This window comes from Podarcis vaucheri (assembly GCF_965113315.1).
Source record: "Podarcis vaucheri genome assembly, chromosome: 7".
NCBI classification, from domain to species: domain Eukaryota; kingdom Metazoa; phylum Chordata; class Lepidosauria; order Squamata; family Lacertidae; genus Podarcis; species Podarcis vaucheri.
The window spans coordinates 67,453,413-67,472,589 of NC_138765.1; the positions used below are offsets into that span (position 1 = coordinate 67,453,413).

The 19,177-nt window shown below is 46.7% G+C and overlaps 2 protein-coding genes across 6 annotated transcripts in view; one reads left to right on the forward strand and one right to left on the reverse strand.

Moving 5' to 3' along the window:
• NPHP4 (nephrocystin 4) overlaps positions 1–12,957 on the reverse strand; it is a 102,281-nt gene extending 89,324 nt beyond the window's left edge. The window contains exons 1-3 of one of the 2 annotated variants that reach the window (XM_082233400.1): positions 12,726–12,957; positions 7,461–7,647; positions 1,755–1,907 (exon numbers count right to left, since the gene is read on the reverse strand). In XM_082233400.1, the coding sequence (XP_082089526.1) occupies positions 1,755–1,907; positions 7,461–7,598 (291 nt within the window). In that variant the 5' untranslated portion in view covers positions 7,599–7,647; positions 12,726–12,957. Of the gene's footprint in view, positions 1–1,754; positions 1,908–7,460; positions 7,652–12,725 lie in introns of both variants that reach the window. The other variant, XM_082233399.1, reaches the window with a different exon arrangement.
• A 3,090-nt stretch (positions 12,958–16,047) lies between these two features.
• The window catches only part of KCNAB2 (potassium voltage-gated channel subfamily A regulatory beta subunit 2), a 110,144-nt gene continuing 107,014 nt past the window's right edge, over positions 16,048–19,177 (forward strand). For all 4 annotated transcript variants that reach the window (XM_082233424.1, XM_082233428.1, XM_082233427.1 and 1 more), the window contains exon 1: positions 16,048–16,138. The gene's annotated coding sequence lies outside the window, so the exon portion shown is untranslated. The remainder of the gene's footprint in view (positions 16,139–19,177) is intronic.

Consider the following 19,177-nt stretch of genomic DNA (forward strand, 5'->3'; position numbering starts at 1 on the left):
ATTCTAAAATCAATTCAAAATCAAATGGCAACCACTGGGTCAGAGTTCTACAAGGATCACCAAAGGAGGGGGTCAGACTGTGCCTTGGCCAAAGGCCTGGTGGAACAGCTCTGTCTTGCAGGCCCTGCGGAAAGATGTCAAGTCCCGCAGGGCCCTAGTCTCTTGTGACAGAGCGTTCCACCAGATCAGGGCCACAGCCGAAAAAGCCCCGGCTCTGGTTGAAGCCAGCTCAACAATATGGATGATATTCCACAACATAAATCAACAATCGGGATGATATTCCACAGAACAAGAGAAGGCACACTAAAAGCCCTGCTCTGAGTTACTGCAGAATGGGCTTCTCAGACCTCTGGAACTTGCAAGAGAAGCTCTCCTGCAGACAAAAGATGCTGGACTAGGGCAGGCCATTGGTCTGATCCAGAAGGGCTCTTTTTACATTCTTATGGGATTGCACATGACCTCCTGCTGACTTCAGGGTGAGGTTCCTGGCAACCACAAACTGTTGGTTGGCTAGCAAGGCCAGCCAACGTTTTGCTGACCTCTACCTATATTCACGGATAACACCTGGGTTCCAGGTCTGATAAGAATCCCCCCTTGCCTGCATGTTATTTGGTTGCCGAGCATGCAACTAGGTCTGAGATGAGGCTGGGGACTGGAGTAGGGGCTGTGTCCTTCATCAAGACACTAGCAGCTTCCTAAAGCAGTAGATGTGGGGGAAATTCACTTATGCAATCCCTAGTGGGAAAGGGGTTCGCCTTCCTCTCCATTTGAGCATTCCGACAATACCTCCAACACATGCACTGGCAGAGCAGATCAGGAGAAGAAAGCACACAAAATGACTGCAAGAGGTCGCAAAAGAGACCAGCATACAATTTTTAACACCTCAAGCAACCAGGTGCCAGGATCTTTCCAGCCCCAACATAATACGATTCCAACGTGGTGGAGGAGGAGACTAAGGGGGCAGAGAATCTCTGGTCCCAGTTTCAGAAACCAAGAAGCCGAGAGGTATGTATTATGTTTATTAAGCTATTAATAAAAGTGTAAGGGAAGAACTTTTTTTCCACTGTGACATCAATACCACCCACCAGATTACAATTACAGTTAAGGGGAGATATTGCAATGGCAGGTGCCTGCATGATTTACAGCGGGAGACCCATTCCTAACCTCGCGTCCCAGACACGTACCTATCTTTCTAGTTCATTATGATTATTAATAATTGATACTGGCAAAGTATTGTTTGCAACCTGTAACACAGTCCTTGCTGAAATCCTGGGGCACGTTGGCGATCTAAACTTCCACAGGTCCCTGAGGCATCAGCAGGAACCTCTGTACATGCAGTGGAACCACCATCACATGGATAAAAGAAGCAGGACCCATATATGAACAGACTGAACCCGTCTTTGGGGCTGAGGTACCAACTTTTTTGAAAGAGCAAAGCTGTGAGGCCTCACCAGGCTATCAGATCTCTCAGCTCTTCAACCCTGTCCTGTTACCTTGTCAGAAAGTACAATGGAGGTAGATTTTCCTGCCCTGCCTTCCCTGATCCCACCTTTCCACCCATCCTGTCAAAGGCCCTTAAAAACAGCTCAAATTAGCATCATGTCTATTATGGTATAACCATGAACTCCTCACCCCACTGCAGAAATAATGAGTCGCCTATAGGCTTTTGAACCACCCTGTGGATTTGGGCCAATTCTACTTCACCACCCTGTGCACCCCAATTTCAGCCATCACTCAAAGCATCTCTTCCTTACCTCGTGGAAGACCACTGCAGGGGGATGTCCCAGCCCAGCTTTAAGGGGCTTCGTGGCACTCCTCCAGGTCTTCCCAAAGAAATGGTGGTAGGTGACATCAAAGAAGGAAAGGCGCAGCTGGAATTCCACCTCCGACATTTCGTCCAACACTCTCTGCCAGTGGTAGACCAAAGCAAACCGTGAGAATGTAAGAAGAACCAAATGGATCGGGCCGGTGGCCCATATAGACCAATATCCTGTTATCACTGTGGCCAACCAGATGCCAATTATGGAATGCCTGCAAGCAGGACCTGAGCACAAGAGCACCCTCCTTTCCTGTGGTTTCCAGGGAAACGGGAAGCTGGGCTGGATAAGTCTTTGGCCTAGTTGACAAGGATTCTTATTAAGTTCTTAAACACGGAGAGTGCAGCACCAGGAAATTCCATTGCCTCTCTCAAGGCATCGGTCCAGAGGAGGTGGCCCTTCCAGCTACATGCAGAATGCAGGGTTCATCTACAAGTTCTCAGATTACAAATGGAATTTGCAGCAAACTGTTAAAAACTTAAGAGGAGCCTCCTGGATCAGGCCAATGGCCCATCAAACCATGCATCCTGTTCTTACAGTGCTGCTTCTGACTATGGAGGCAGAACACAGTTGTCAAGGCCAGTAGCCGTGAGCTGATTAGCATGGTCTGTCCATCAGAACAGAGGAGGGCCTATCCTAAGGAGAACGGGAACTATTTGCACCTGTTTTAACAAATCTCAGGGTTTCCCAAATTTGGGTCTCCAGCTGGTTTTGGACTAAATTCCCGTCATCCCTAGCTAGCACAACTAGCAGTCAGGGATGATGGGAATTGTGGTCCAAAAACAGCTGGAGACCCAAGTTTGGGAAACACTGCAAAGTTACTTCTTCCCCAACCTGCTATCCTCCCGCCAGCTCCATTTATTACAGTCAGATATCAGGGATGATGGGAGTTATGATCCAAAATATTTGGCGTGTCCCAGGCCAGAAAAGGCTTGCGTAAACTAACTGGTATATGAGATATGCCTACTCAGAAGGGTAGGATGAACTGAATTTGGTAGAACTTACTCCAAGGTAAGGGACGCGGGTGGCGCTGTGGATTAAACCACAGAGCCTAGGGCTTGCCGATCAGAAAGTCAGCGGTTCGAATATCGACAGGGTGAGCTCCTGTTGATCAGTCCCTGCTCCTGCCAACCTAGCAGTTCAAAAGCACGTCAAAGTGCAAGTAGATAAATAGGTACCGCTCCGGCAGAAAGGTAGGCGTTTCCGTGCACTGCTCTGGTTTGCCAGAAGCGGCTTAGTCATGCTGGCCACATGACCCGGAAGCTGTACGCCGGCTCCCTTGGCCAATAAAGCGAGATGCACACCGCAACCCCAGAGTCGTCCGCGACTGGACCTAATGGTCAGGGGTCCCTTTACCCCTTTACTTTTACTCCAAGGTAATGTCCTGGTTCCCGCTGTATAAAGAAATCAATCTCAGATTAAATTATCTGCCAAAAAATTTAATGCTCAGATCAGTGTGGTACATAAGCAAAGCAAGGATTAATGGCCCAAGAGCTGTTATGCTCAGCGCTGATCCAACAAACGGCATGCCTCCTTATGTCCTGATATAAAGACTGTAGAAGGCACCACTTCAGTGCGGCAAGCAGGTTATTTCTTTGGACTGGGCAAGCAAATTGGAACACCTTCTGATGGGCTGAGCCTAAGCTGCCTGTGCCAGTGCTGGACTCTTCACAACCTATGTAACGTAGGAGGTGTCACCACCGGCTCAGGACCAGACGGGTGGTGGGTGTCTCCTGGAAGGGTGGACGAGGGGCAAGCTCCAGTGGTGCCAGGGACGGAGGAAAGGCTGGCACAGAAGTTGGTGGAGAAGTGGGCACAGAGCATCTGGGTGACTCAGAAGGGGTTCGGGTGGAGCACTAGGGTGACACACCTCTGGGACCCTCCCCTGGGTCTGAGTCCTCATCTGTAGCTTCCCCTCTGGGTTGTTCCTCCATCTCGCACAGCCCAGACACTACCTGTTATAACCTGCTGGGCTGCTCCCCATGGTTGTCAGTAGGTAAACCCTCCAATTCTTCCCCATCCTGGTCTGACCAGGTAAACGAATATAGGTAAACGAATATAGGATAGCGGCTTAACGAATGTTTATACTTATCCACTTTAAAGAGAACTGGGTCTATAAGTTTTACATAAAAATACTCACCCACCTTTGCAATATCCCCATGGGGAGTTAAGAGTTTATAGCAAAACTGGCAAAGTACACAGAAGAACATAAATTACAAGAGGCACAGGGCTCCATATAGTATGAGATAGCGCAGAAGACAGCCATGGGTGTGGGAAGTCACATGCAAAGGGGGGAGCTGAATGTGGTCAAATAGAAAACTAGGTTCGGATTTTAAAAAAATAATAATCTTACAGTAATATGAGAGGGCACAATAGAGAGGGAACAGCTGGCCAGTATCAGAACCAGAGGGAAAGTAATTAAAGTTAACTGCATCTGATTTTTAAACAAGGCGACGTTCTCACTCTCTGTCAAATAGAAAGCAATTGGCCTCTGGAAGTCTTAGCCACCAGCACATTACACAGCAGCTGCTTAAAGCAGGCTCACGTCCTGAAAACTTGACACAGAGATTTGCATAGTTAAGGCAGCGCTCTTGGGTGATGGTAAGGTCAAGAGCCCACACAGCAGCTCTCTGTGTGAACATGGCACTCAGCGCCGCTTAAATTATTCACGGATTGCTTTTCTCATACAAATTTAAATGGGCATCTAATAATACACTTTTTATTTTCATTTAAAAAATAACATTACAGTCAATGGGTTATATGCAAAGCAGTCTGTGCGTAAGCCTGGGCTTCTACTTGTGCAATGGGGCTTCACTTTCCTTTCCTCCCCTCTTCTCTAAAGCACCCTCATGCATCCTCAAAGTCTGCTTCGGGGGGGGGGGTAGGGGGCTGTGGAGCAGACCATAGCCCTTAGGCCAAAAAAAAAAAAAAAAGATTAGCCCCCCCCCCCATCCATCTTAAATATTTACAAGGTTGGCCATGGCAGGAGACATATGCTATTGGTGAAGAAATCCGATTAAGCTGGAGCAAAGTCTTATTTATAAATCATGTTTCTAGTCCTCAGCTAAGAGAAGGTGCAGCAAGTCACCTATTTGTTCCAGGAGGGCAGAGGTTCCCAATTAGCTAAGTACAGCAGACATCCGGTTTTTCAAAAGCTAAGTCACAGACTCCCTACTTTAGAAAATTTTAATATCTTTATGGTAGATTTTGTTATGTGAATGATGCCACAGACCCTCCTAGGTGGGTTATGTGGACCCTCTGGGGTCTGTGGGCCACCAGTTGGGAACCACTGCTTTAGAGCATAAGAGAAGTGCCACCATTTGCATAACATAATGTTGTTTATTACTGTACCTTGTATTTCACATCGTGGTTCTGTTCCTGCTTTTAATGCTGTGTTTTTATTCCTGTCTGTCTCATGCTCTCAGCAGGGAAAGGGTGGTGCATAACAAATAATAACAGCAAGAACAACAACTCACCTTGGCCAGGTTTTTAGGTGCTATTAAAGGGAAGTAACTTGCCATCGATTGTTTAGTTTCATACATGCTGCCCTGGGGAAAGCAGAACCCTCAGACAGCCAGGGAAGCCAGGGAAGTTTAATGTGGCAACTTTTTTTTTATTGAAAAGGCGCAAAGTGATGCACAAGTGTGGGTGACCTGAATTTAGGTTTGGAAAAACAAGAAACTGTCAGAAACCAAAACTGACAGATTTTGTCATTCCCTGATCTCCACCACTGTGAAATGAGCCGGGATGGCAAGAGGCAGCCACTGCAGAAATTGGAGCCCTGAAGCCATGCACTTCCAACAACCCACTCCAGTCGGAAGACCAGCAGCAGTGTTTCGAGACAGAAACCCTATAAAATGTGCATTAAACACATGTGGCATCTCTTTTGCTTATTGTTTCTTTATCTTACAAAATAATCAGTGAGCAATTTTCCATCCCACCTTGATTTAAAAGGGACAGGACCATGGCAGAGGAGGGTGTGAGCACAGGGACTCCCTTTAGGGCCTGGATCAACCCACGTACATTCAGCGTTGACCCCCGATCCAAAAGAAGGTATTTTAACTCCCAGCTGCCCCTCGTCTCCAATACCATCAGCAAAGCCAGGATTAGAGCAGAGAGACTTTACCAAGTGTGCTATTAAAGATTTAGTCGCTCTGCATTATTTAGCAGGACAGGGCTTTAAACCCCTGAACACTTCAGCCTAGAGAGTGGCAGGTTCACCTTCTCAGGTCTCTGCCTGCAGGTTGGATAAGGTAGATGGGAGTTGAATCAACCACTTTATACTTTCACAAGGTGGTACGGAAGGGGCTGAGCTTGCCCACTTACCCACACCCCCTTATACATGAAAGAGGCTTGCTTTAGCAGGTGAATCCTACTTATTTTAAGTGAGATGCACCAGCAGCATCGCATATTCCGGAGACAGACAGACAGGGTAATGAAGGGGAAATGAGAAAGACAAGGCAAGCTGGCCAGATCACATTCTGCCATTATAATGAGAAATCAGTGAATGGGTGAGGAAGTAGGTTCTATGGTATGTAGTTTAAAAATGTAGTTAGGTTTGAGAATGCCCCATGCCAAATTAGATAGATAGATAGAGACTGCACCTGCAGCAGCAAAACCAGACGCCTTCATCTGCTCCACCTGCAATAAAACATGTCCCTCCCGTATTGGTCTCTACAGCCACAGCAGGCGCTGTAACTCTCCAATGGTTTGACTTTACCCCTGAAGGCACACTCTTCCATTGTCTCCTGAGACAGACAGATGCCATTGTTGTTGCTCCTGCTGCTGCTAAAAATTCCCAGGCAGGGCTGAGAACTCCCCACTAGTGCGTACATATGTATACAGCCACATGCACACAAATGATTACACCAAATAGCAGCACCAGTTAAAAATATAAACTGCAGCGGAAGGATGTTTGGCTATCTGAGCACATTATTTCTTTCTCTGCCAGAATACATGCTTGAGATAGTTCCGATGCCAGACCCCACCCACAGACCCCAAGGTTCCCAAGTTCAAGTCCCTGATGTCATTGTCTACACTGCAAACTCCTTTTTTAAAAAGACCTTTTTTTCCCACCAACAACTTGATGTTGGTGATGGTTACCACTTATAGAAACTGATGCTAGTGGGGAATTATCTTTGTGACAGTGGAAGTATCATAGATTCACTTCGGTGGGGTGGTGTCCTCCATGAGCATTTCATCTAAATGTTATTGTATTGGCATCTTATTGACATCATCCCCTTGTCATGGTCAGATCACTCCCTGTTGAGATTTAGGTTTTCAGCAGCTTCCTCTCTGCAGAGATGGGGGATCTATTAGGATGGTCTGCCCTTAGAGGCTGATGGATCTAATGGGTTTCCAGACAGCTCTGGCGGGCTTTCTGGCTCATATGACTGGCATGCCTATCAAAGCCCTGGGGTTATGGGTTTGTTTTTGTTTTATTATGTATTTTGTATTCTCATATTGTATTTTCTGTTGTGAACAACCCTAGGAATTTCGGATGACAGGCAGTTTACAATTTAATAAATAATAATAATAATCTTAATAATAATCTCAGCTGTGAGGCGATGCCCCAAATGTCCCTGCACAGACATACTTTTTCTTTAAAAAACAACCTTGGTCTTCATGGGAGGGGTATCTTACCAGCTTCAATGCATCTCCCTCCACAGACTTCAGGATGAACTGAAATGCCGCTGATTCCCTGGGTGGAGAGTGCCGTCTCCTCTGGTTGTGTGGAGGGACCGTCAAGTTTTGTACAAAGATCCTTTGCCACTCCCCCATCCTGCTGCCTGAAATGCTGGCACTGTTTTCACCTCAGCCACAGAGACTTCTGCCTTTCAAAGGGAAACAAAAAACAAAAAGGGAATCTGACTCAAGAAACGTTTTGGGTCCACCATCCCATTACACATGTGTCTCTCCTGTGCTATGAAGGTGCATTTGGCAAGGTCCAATAACCCCTTCAAAGCTTTTGCTAGTTCCAGTTTACAAACTGAGGTAATACTTACCTCACCGCTGTTCCCTGCCTCTTGACATTTGCCGCTTGAAGCAGCTGCCTCACTATCTACTGACAGAGATGGCTGTGCATAGGAGCCCACACTCCACACTTCCTGCCTATGCATTTTCTTCCAGTTTCCAGAAGAAGTAATTGCAACATGGCAGAATGTAAGGAAAGCCTGCCGGATCACGCCAATGGTCCATCTAGTCCAGCATCCTGTTTCTCACATGCTGGCTGGGGCTGGTGGCAGCTGTAGTCCAAAATGTCTGGACAGTACCAGGTTGACAAAGGCTGCTCCATCACTTCAGACTACAGGGGTGTTTGCGTGTGGAGTAGGGACTTGTGCTCCCCTAGCACTTCAGGAATATAGGCCAAATCTTTCTTCCTACTGTAGCAGTTTACTAAATGTACAGGGGTTGGAGTTAACACCCCCCCCTTTATCTAAAACAAATGTCTAATTCTATTTTACATACATACTAATAAAGTGGCTCAGAAGCATTAGGTTCCACAAATCTATGCAAATGTCCGGATTTCGAATAGCCAAAGATTATTTTTTATCCTTTGGGTGTTTGGGGGTGGGATGTTGTTTTCCTTTAGACTATGGAACACTTTCTTATTGGAGACCACACACTCTTTTCCTCTCGGTATGTTTTATTACTGACTAGGTAAATCGCAGAGCTGAATCCTATACTTTTTTATTTGCAGTTGTGACAACCTATACTACTTCTTCTGTTTGTTTGTTTTTCCTGAAGCATGTCTGTTGCTATTAAAACTTGGTAAGAAATATATGAAAAACAAACGTGCAGCAGCATCCAGGAATGTGATTTCCAACTCCATCACTGTCATTTGTAAACAGAATTCTATATGTATCATAACTGTGCATTTTCTTTTTACATTGACAACCCTGGGAATTTTGTATTGTAAAGGGCAGTAAAAAAAGGAGGGGAAGGGGGTAATCTAAAAAATAAATATTGCCACCTGATTTCACACAATGTATAGGAAGATTTTACCAGGAAGGAGGTGGATGTGTGTGTAAACAGAGCAGTAACACTGAAAAACACAGGCTTGCTGGGTAAATGCAGGGCTAGGGCATCTAGAAATCCTCTTGCTTTCCAGCTGAGGAGTCTAAGGATGACTCACTGCCAAATTAGCCCTGCCTGGAGACGAAGGCAGATAAGTCATTCAAGGGCAGGCAGCTGACCTGCCACCGGGAAAACCAGCACTGTGCACATTCCTAGATGACATGCTGGGGTTTCTAGAGCTCATCTGTATAGATGAAATATGCCTGCAGCTCCAGCTCAGGTGGAAGGGGGCACCTTCACATCCTCTTCTTGCTGGCCTTTCTATAGTTTACTCTTCCCTCCTCTGTCTTCCTCACTGTCGGAGATTTCCCTCTTCCAAGCACCCCTCCTGCCCTAGTTTGGGAATAGGGAGGCACACAAACAAACACACCTCGCCAAAGTCCCAAGATGTGGGGTCAGTCTTCTGACTGCATAGATAAAATCAACATGAGTCTTATGTATGCAGGCATTGTAAGCCAAAGCCAGGCTGTATGTATGCAGTGGAGGCCTAGGCCCCATCACTTCAATGAGGACAGGAACCATCCGTACCTAAATAACTTCCTTGGTCCTTGGGATGCGAGGTGGGTGGGCAGTGCAGGTCTGCCTCGGATCAAGGTTGAAGTCCTACCAGTGGGGGGGGGAGCATTTTTGACAGGCAGAGGAATCAGCAAAGAAACAGGACAGGTAAATGTGAGAGTAAGACCCACTACAAGGAATGTCAAGAACAAGGCCTCCCAGCATCATAGTGGCTGACCAGATGTCCCAAAGGGAAACCAGCAAGCAAGATCCAAGCACAAGAGCACTCTTCCTCTTGGAACTTTGATACGTGAAGGAGCACCCTTCCGCAATACTTTCTGCCCCAAGCCCTGCAGTCAATTGAGAGGCCCCTGGCCATAATACTTATGACCAGCACCATGGGCAAGACAGCAATGTGAGACAAGGCATTTTTGGTGGTGGCACCCAATTTACAGCTCCCTCCCGAGAGATTGTCCTCTGCATTAGCTTTCTTCAAGACCAAATCAATTTTCTATTCATCTAGGCCTTTGTCTTTTAAGCCAATGTTCCTTCTGAAGTTGGAGCAGACTATTTAGGCGCTCTCCAGACTGCTATTTTATTACAGGTGTATTCTACAACATATTCTCGACCCAACAATAAAGAATTAGGGGTGGATTTAATCTACTTTGGTTTGTTCTGCGATGATTCCCCAATGCCACATTATTGCTATGCAGAAGGACTATTGCAAACCAAAAGCGGGACAAAAATAAACCAGAGCATTTGTGGTATTGAGCATGCACAGATTGAAAATGAAGCAGTGTGACTGCCCCAAAACGTTTATATGGACAAAGGGAACTGAAAGCAGGAATGTGTATGACTGCCCAAATAGCATCATGAACATAAATCATAATGAATGTGCAGTAAAAAGAAAATCTGGAGGGGCTCTTAGTGTTGTTGATTTGTGTTTTTCATTTTAGGCTGCTTTTCTTGTATATATTTTTATATTACATTGTATATTCTGTGCTGTCAGCCACCTTGTGCTTGGAGGAAGGGTTGGAGGAAACTGTGCAATAAATTAAATGGCAAGCAAGCTTTTTGAGTTCCACAGAACTGCAAATCATCATGACACTATGGGCAAGTCATCACATAGGGGGGAAAATAATAATAATACACTAGCTGAAGGGAATCCCACTCTTGCTCTTCACTGCCTGAGAAAAAAGCAGGAACATTTTAATAATAATAATACTGTTGCAGTCTTAACAGCATCTGAAGGGTATTGAGTTCCACATCCTTAATGTATGCCACAGTCTGAACATAACAGTAAACTATGGTTTGACTTAAGCAGGAAGGGAGGGAGGGAAGTGGAGAATGTAAAATCTCAGGCAGTCACTGTGGTTATATATATAAAATTAGGTGGTATGTCTTCACTGTACCAATCAGTGTGCAAATATTACCTTTTAAAGTTAAGTACAGTGGTACCTCTGGATATGAACGGGATCCGTTCTGGAGCCCCATTCACATCCAGAAGCTAACGCAACCCGCGTCCGTGTGTTTGCACGTGCAGCGATTCACCGCTTCTGCGCATGATGTCATTTTGACCGTCTGCGCATGCGTGAGCGGCGAAACCCGAAAGTAACGCAGCACGCAACCCGAAAATACTTATCCTGAAGCTACTTCAACCCGAGGTTTGACTGTAGTAACCTAGCCAAGCTCCCATTTCCTCCCACACATCCTTATTATTATGTTCAACAGATCTGAACTGAAGAGGTACCATTCAAAAATCAATAAAACCAAGTTTTTGGAACACTAATATTTATTTTTTAAAAAAACTTTCCTTTGTGCTCTTGTGCCAAACAGCACTTGTGGGAAATAGTATAATAAAACCAGCACAAGGTTTGGCACAAAAAGACTCCTCCACAACTAATCAGTACAGCTTTATTACATTTATACACGGCCAAAAATGAAAAACAGAGCACTCCCTTCACATTATGAAACTTTTTGGTTAGCATAAACTATATATAAATTGCCTTCTCTATAAATGGTTACCTGGGTTAGGAACTTGTCTTATTTTGATGTACTGCCTTAACTTCATCTTACTGGCCAGGGTGGGCTATTTTCTTTTAAGTTTGTACGATGGTATAGGGCAGGGGTTTTCAACCAGTGTCCCATGGCACCCCAGGTGCCTTGAAGGATGGTCAAGGGTGCTGTGGGCAACACCAGCCTCCGTCCCTCTTTCCTCCCTCCTCGGATACCCTTTTGCATCTCTGCCTCCCAAAGGCTTGCGCAGCTGTTTGTTGCAGAAGCCTTGGCTACAAGCTCCCAGTGCCAATGGTGCCTCTCGGGCTTGCCAGGGGGTGCCAGCTGCCAGGAACCGAGGCTGCCTCGGAATATGCAAGCAAGTGGGTGACTGAGGGAGCCCAGGCGGCCGGCCTGCCAGCCCTTGCTGTTGGGAATGGGTAGGCAAGTGGGAGGCCGGGCAGGCAGGCAGGCATGTCGGCCTTTCTTGCGCATGCTGTGGGCAACGCCTGCCTGGGAGGTGAGTGCCCGGCGCAGAAGGGGAGCCTTTCCGTCATGCAGGCCGAGCGGCGGCCGCTGCTGCCTCCCAAGTTAAGGAGCTGGCTTCATGTTCATCTTTGGTCAATCTCTGTCGGGCTGCTTAAGGCTGGGGGCATCTTGTTCCCAGGCCCCTGTGGAGAGGCACTTCTCTTTGGAGTGGTGGAGGCTGCTGCCCAGAGGACTCCCAAGGAGGGGAGGAGGCTGAGGGAAACGTCCATCCATAAGGGAAGGTGTTCAAAAAAGGGGCGAAGGGCTGCCAGATCTGCAGGCCGAGGGGGTCACGGAGCCATGGACTCAAAATTTAAGGTTGCAAACCACTGTTATAGTATATGGCAATAATAATAATAATAATAATAATAATAATAATAATAATAATAATATATGTGGGGTGTTCCATACAAATTATCAATTTATTTTAGCAGTTTGTCTGGGAAGCTTCTTGAGGGCACTGGTGTGTGATTAAAAACAAACCACCTTATATATTTACAGCATTTAATATGTCAAGAGAGGCCAAGTTGCAGGGAGAGAAGCCAATGGAACCTTCTAGAACCTAGCGGAAGAATAAAGGAGGGGCAGAGGCAGTTGGCGCCACAGTTCGCGAGTTGGGGGTGTGTGTGAAGGGAATCTGCTAGCCAATCAGCGGGCTCCTCTGTTTTTCCCCAATGGGAAAGGGGCAAATCAAAGTGCACCCCTAAAGGTATACGAGGAAGGGGAAGCCGGTCAGCCAATCAGCGTGCTGCTTTTCATCGTCTCTCTCAATGGGACGGGGTACTCGCCCCACTTTCTCCCACCTCCCGTTACCTGCCGCTTTCATGCTCTCCTTCTTTGGGCGCGCAGCCGCCGCCATCTTGTCCGGGCCGAACCACTCGCCTATTGGTTGGAGGGGGGACAGAGCAACCATTCGTCACCAGGGGCCACACGTTGCCTTTCGCCATTGCCCTTCGCCCAGTACCGTTCCATCTCCTTCTAGGGTTTATTCTCCTCTGCCTGTCGTCCCGCCCGCCCTCTCTTTGTCTCCTTGCGTTCCTCTTCTGCCACCTACCCTCCCCACCGAACTTTGCTAAATGGCACGGCCCGAGCCGGCGTGGCGGCCGTTGTAGTAGCATAGGCGTTGCCGCGGCAACGGAGAAAAGGGGCGAGGCCTTAAGCGGGCAGGAAACAGCACGCGCGAGGGAAAAAGAAAATTCAAATTTTAGCTGCACTGTATAGCTTAAGAGAATGGAAGCGCAAATTATTCTTATCCTGTCCCTGCTCCCTGTGCAATTTAGCAACAATTACTTTGATATAATTAAACAGCCCGAGAAGCAGCCAATTTTACAATTGGAAGCTTTATTCCTTTCCTCACCTCCCTCCAGCTATTTTAAAAACTGGTGCAATTTCCCTGAATTCCAATATTATGTATTTATCCCATTTATACGTGTACCTCAGACTTTTAGCAAAGAAGCTAAAGGAGGCGTGCAAAGTTAACCTGTGCCACTGTCCTTTTCCCCTCACAACAACCCTGTGAGGTAGGCAAGGCTGAGAGGTTGTGAGGCCTATCGTTGCCCCCTGAGCTTTGGGCCTAAGAAGGGAAATAGGAAGCTGTCTTATACCAAGTCAGACCAATGGTTTATTGTCCACGCTCGGTATTGTCCAGAGCTGCAAACTAGATAAGTGTCCTCTACCTGGGAGAGGCAAGATTTAAATTGGGGGCTTAGTCTCTTCACCCACATGCTACACCAATACTATTCAGTTGTGGCCCTTTATTGGAGAGTCTATTTAGCTGTCATAGCTCAACACTGTTATCTTCCATTAATATATACCGAATCATTTTAAAACACAACATCACCAGCATTCATCACCATGCATTTCATACTACAACCTCCTAGGGTGGGGATTGCCTTTGTAAAGTGCTGTGTATTGGCAGGAGTGTGCAGACCAGCTATCATCACCATGTCTTGTAGAAGTGAATCACTTACGTTTCTTAGGTGATTCTCTGTGAATCAATGTTTATTTCAGTTCCTGAACACTTCCAGTTTATTTCCTTACAATTCATAAACCTATTGACAAAAACAAACTTCAAAGCAGTTTACAAATGTAGGGTGAGTCCTGATTATGGGAATATGGGGAAGAAAATCTCCTTTTTCCACACTTTATAATCCAAACATTTGCTCAGCAACAAACTCTAGGACAGAGGCGGGTAACCTGCAGCCCATTAAATGTTGCTGGTCCACCGGTCCTTTCTTATCTGACTGTTACCCATGCTGATGGAAATAGTCCAGCATTGTGGTGAAGCTTTTTTTAACTCATTGAAACTGAGAAAATAAGATAGAAAAGCTTCAGTTACTAGTTTTCTGTGTGCTTGGCTGTCGTTAAAGATGCAGAGGTTAAGTGCAAATTAAATACAGTGACACCACTCTTCATGAGCTTCCCAGAGAACAGGATACCGGATGACTGGGCCTTCTGCACTGAAATACCTACCTTATGGTGAACTCAGGTTTCCATATCAGTTAAAGGAAGATATGTGAAAAAGACAATCCAGAAGGCCAGTAGGAGTGTATGCAGAAATAAGTCCCAATGTGCTCAATGGGGTTTGTTCTCAGAAAGCGGGCAATAAAGCTGCAGATGAGCCTATGCATGTATAATTATTTATTATGTAGTGCTCAGTGAGTCTCATTTCCAGGAAAGTGCATAGAATTGCAGCCCAATCCTTCTGGTAAGTGTAGATAGTAAGTCCCACTGTGTTCAGGGGATCTTACTTCCAGGGAGCAATTACAGTTCATCAAGAAGCTTTAACTCTCTTCATTTGGCCTGAATAGAGACAATGGCTTCCTTTCACACTAGATATATTAATTAAAAGCACACACAAGTTAATTACTTTATCATTACCCATACATACATTTAGGTTGCTACATTTTAACTCTTACTGAATCTACCCTATCTGTTCACAAAAGCTTACGCAGCAATAAAATTTGTTAGCCTTTAAGGTTTCACTAAACTCTCTGCTAATTTCATTGCAATAGACTGATGTAACTACCCCTCTCTAGTCATTTTGCACAAGATTCCAAGGCAATCTTCTCCCTGTTTACACGTAAGGATGTGTCCCATTGTGCCACAGGTGCCAGCTCTCTGAGGCCCTGGGTGCCCAAGCATGCACAAAATTCTCCATGAAGAATTGTGGGCAACCATAAATTTTGGTGCCAGGGCTATGCACACTGCATGGCACCCTTGGCCCCAGGCACCCTCGGTCGCAGGGCCAAGTTGGCACTCCTGCACCGTGCTGCTCAGTTGCGCTTACTCCTAGGTAAGTGTGCACAGGATTGCAGAGGGAGAGATCTGCTGGATCAGACTTAATGCCTGTCTAGTCTTCCATCTGTTCCCCTTGCAGTAGCCAACCAGATGCCCCTGAGGTGTCTGTACACATGCCCATTTTCATGTCTCTAAGATTTGTTATTCAGTGGCATAGTGCCTCTGGACTTCAGGTTCCATAGACAGACCTCTGTCTATAACTTTGTGTAATGCAGGGACAGCATGGTGCTCCAGATGTTGTCCCATTAGCCGCAGCCAGCATGGTGAATAGTCAGTGGTGATGAAAGGGTAAGGTATGGAGGTCCACCAGTCCCACACTAAAACTATAGAGTCAGTAGCCTTTGCCACATCTCATGGTGCTGAATACCACGGGTTAACCTGTGCAATGTGTTCGACCCACGACATGTTTACTTGAAAGCCTTGCGTTGAAATTCTTGCATTACAGGGGGTTGGACTAGATGGCCCTTGGGTCTCTTCCAACTCTGCTATTCTGATTCTACGGTTCTGAAAGTCCCACTTAGAGAAGTGGGGGCTTACCCCCCTGATAAACGTGCACAGGACCACAGCAGGGCACAAACGCAGCATCCCCAGGGAAAGATGCTCCAGGCGGAGGAGGGTTGCTGCAAGCCAGGGCACCACCTGGGTACCAAATGGGTACCCAGCCTGGGGGAGGATGCTGATGCGGAGGGGATGCAGGCGAGGCGCCTGGCTTTGGTTGCGCAGCCTGCCGGTTACCAGGAGGCGCTTCCCAGCCAGCCAATCGCCGCCGCGCGGGGCCCCGGTGATTTGCATGCGACCGATTGACGTCGCCCGGGGGCCAATGAGGAGCTCCGGGGGCGAGTTCCTCTTCCACGAGGACGAAGATGGTGTAAGCTGGCGGAGGTGCCTTTGCTGCTGCTGAGCTGCTGCTGCTGTTGTTCTTGCAGGTGCGGGGGACTCAACGGGCGGGTGCACTGGGGGTCTGTGCATGGTGAGGGGGGAGGCTGTTTGCAATTGTGGAGAGGAAGGGGGGCGCTCTTAATGCTTTGCAGTGGGGTCTGTCCGGGAACGATCATTTTGTGCTTCTGGTTTAGTGGAGTCACAGGCGCCCTTGACAGGAAGTTGAGGGTGCTTGGGATTTAGGGTGCCACACAAAGAAGCTATTTAGCTGCTGCTTCTTTTTCCTAGTGGGATCAGCGAGTTCTTCTGTGATCCCCTGCTTTGCTTTCTGGCTGTTAGACTTCCAGATCTGTAAATGCTGCAGGCTGGTAGCACGGTCATTGTTTGCGCGTGTTGTGATCTATCCCTGAGATCTGTCACCTTCTCCCAAACGCCAGCTGCAGTGCCTCAGCACAGAGTCAGCTGGAGGTAATAAAACAGAGAGGAGGGTGGGATCCAGAGCCTGGCTCCTCGGTTTTGCCTCTGGGTGCTAGGTTTTCGTAACTTGCATTTTCTTTTTCGAAAATGCCTGAAGAAGCTCAGCGATTGCTTTCCCCTTCCGATCGCCCAAAGGGAGTGCGATGGTGGGTGGGTGGGCGACCTGTTTGTCTCTTGTAGGAAGCCGAATGCAATTCTGCAATACCTTTGTAGGGGCGCGGCATCTCAGAGGCTTGTAACCTGACCTCTTTAGGATTCCTGGTGGCTAAATGGAGTGACGGCTGCCTGGCTGGGTTTTTTTGTTTCTTAGGGTTTTCTTTTTTAAAGGATTTTAAAGAAAGAGATTGCTACTGGGTGACTTGCTTGAGCTCAGCCCAAATAACAGCAACCAGATTTGATTTACCTCTAGAGAGAAGAAATGTTGGACGTGGCCACAACATTATTTCCTAAAACATGGTTATGTGTATTGCCATCCAGCATTGCTCTCAAATGCCTTTGTTCCAACTGGTTGGGCTCCGAAGGAGTACAGCAGCTTTTGCCAAGCTGGTGCCCTCCTGATGTTTTGGACTACAATGGCCATCAGCCATCCACCACAGCTGGAGTGTAGTCCAAAACTTCTGAGGGATTGCCAGGTATTGATTTACTTGTTTAACAAATTTATAAACAGCCTCCCAAAGAGGTGTGCAAAATAACAAAAAGGATAAAACGTAAGGCCAGGTTACTAAGTGCAGTAAGATAATTTCTACAAAAGTCTAGAAACAGTAAAACTGTACCTTACAAATTCTAGGAAGCATAAAACCATATCTGCAAATATGTAATCAATAGTCCATAAGTGACTGGGTCACCCACCAGGGAAAGCTTTCATGAAGAAAAATGTCTTTAAGGTGCCGAGACATCCTGGTGCTCAGCAATGGCCTTAATTTCATCTGGTTATTGATTCCAGAGGGCTAGGACTGCAACGCTAAAAACCCAGTTTCTAGTGCAAGCTAAGCACACCACCTCTGAAGCATGACCTACTCTCAGCAGTGCCCCATCGGAGGAGTGCAGATGCCAGGCATAGATATGTAGGGCGAGGTGCTCCCTTGGGTAACCTGGCCCCAAGCTGTTTAGTGCTTTAAATGCTAAAAGCAAAACCTTTTAGCATTTAGTGCCCAGTGGCATATTGGCAGCTCCCTCAAAAGAGGTGCTATAGGGTGTCAGCAGGATAACCCAATCAACAACCTTGGTTGGTGAAAGCTGAGATACGGAATGGATCAGAGTGGATCAGACTTGGCAGGGAAGTATTAGTTCATAAAGAGAGTGTGTGGCGGTGTTTCATAACGCCTTTGGAAGGTAGTGTGTCTTAGATGCCAGGAGGGAAAATGCAACGTGTCCGCAGAGGGTCTTGGATATATTCGAAATTAAAATGCCAGACCTCCTAAAGATGGTATACAGTATAGGTTTAAGAGTACGTATTGTGGTTACTTCTTTTAAATACAACATAATAGGGGGTTGTACTATATGACCCTTTGGGTCCCTGCCAATTCTATAATAACTCGAGAGGTGCTCTCCAGGATATGCATGAATATAGAGAGTCTGGCAGCTTTTCCTAGCTGGCGGAGGATTCAGAAATTTGAAGGTGGCTGAGCGAGAAGTCCAGTGGCCCTTCTGAGGCTTGCCCATTGATTGTAGCTTCCATGAGCTCTCTCACAGAAGCTTCAGCCATGGTGAGCCTGTTCTTTTTGCTGCTTCAGCCATCTGCTATTGTGCACTGCCTCTCCCCAACCCATCTTGGTAACTCACATCATAGGAACTTGCCTTATACTGAGTCAGACCACTATCTCCATCAGTATTGTCTACACTCACTGGCAGCAATGTCTGTCCAGGGTTTCAGGCAGGAAGTCTCTCCCAGCCCTTCCCGCAGGTGCCATTGGGGATTGAACCTGGGACTTTTTGCATGCAAAGCAGACTCTCTACTACTGAGCTACGGCCCTTTCCCAACATGGGGAAGATGTAAGCAGAGGAGCATTTCTGGAGCAGTGCAAGAAGCAACCAAGGGGAATCTGGCTAGGCCTGCAACAACTGAGTTGTTTTTGTTTGTTTTTAAGGCATCATAATAATTATCCTATTTCTTTATATCTATTTGCTTGTTTATATCCCACCCTTCCTTCCCAAGGACCCCAGGGCGACAAACAGATATACAATGTAAAAAGCAAAACAAAAGCTTTCTAAAACAGATCAAAACATTCTAAAAACAATTAAACTTTGAAACATCTGAAAGCAGTTACAGTTAAAAGCATTCTAAGAACAATTTCAATTAGAAGATTGTTTTGTCCTACGATCACAGGGTTGCCTGGAACGATATATGATTCTATGGTATTCAGCCACCAAATGCCTAGCTAATAATGAAAAGATAGTACAGTAGTGATGGAGCCAGGTGCGCCTCACCAGGGAGGACATTCTACAGACGAGGAATCACCACTGAAAAGGCGCTGCCATGGGTCAGTGCCAACCAGGCAGGCCCTGGTGGCAGTACCACCAAGAAGACTTCACCTGCTGATTGTAGGGTCTGCCATCCCCTTGCCACACGAGCGTCCTTCAATGTGTGTGACGCCTCTCAGCATGCCATA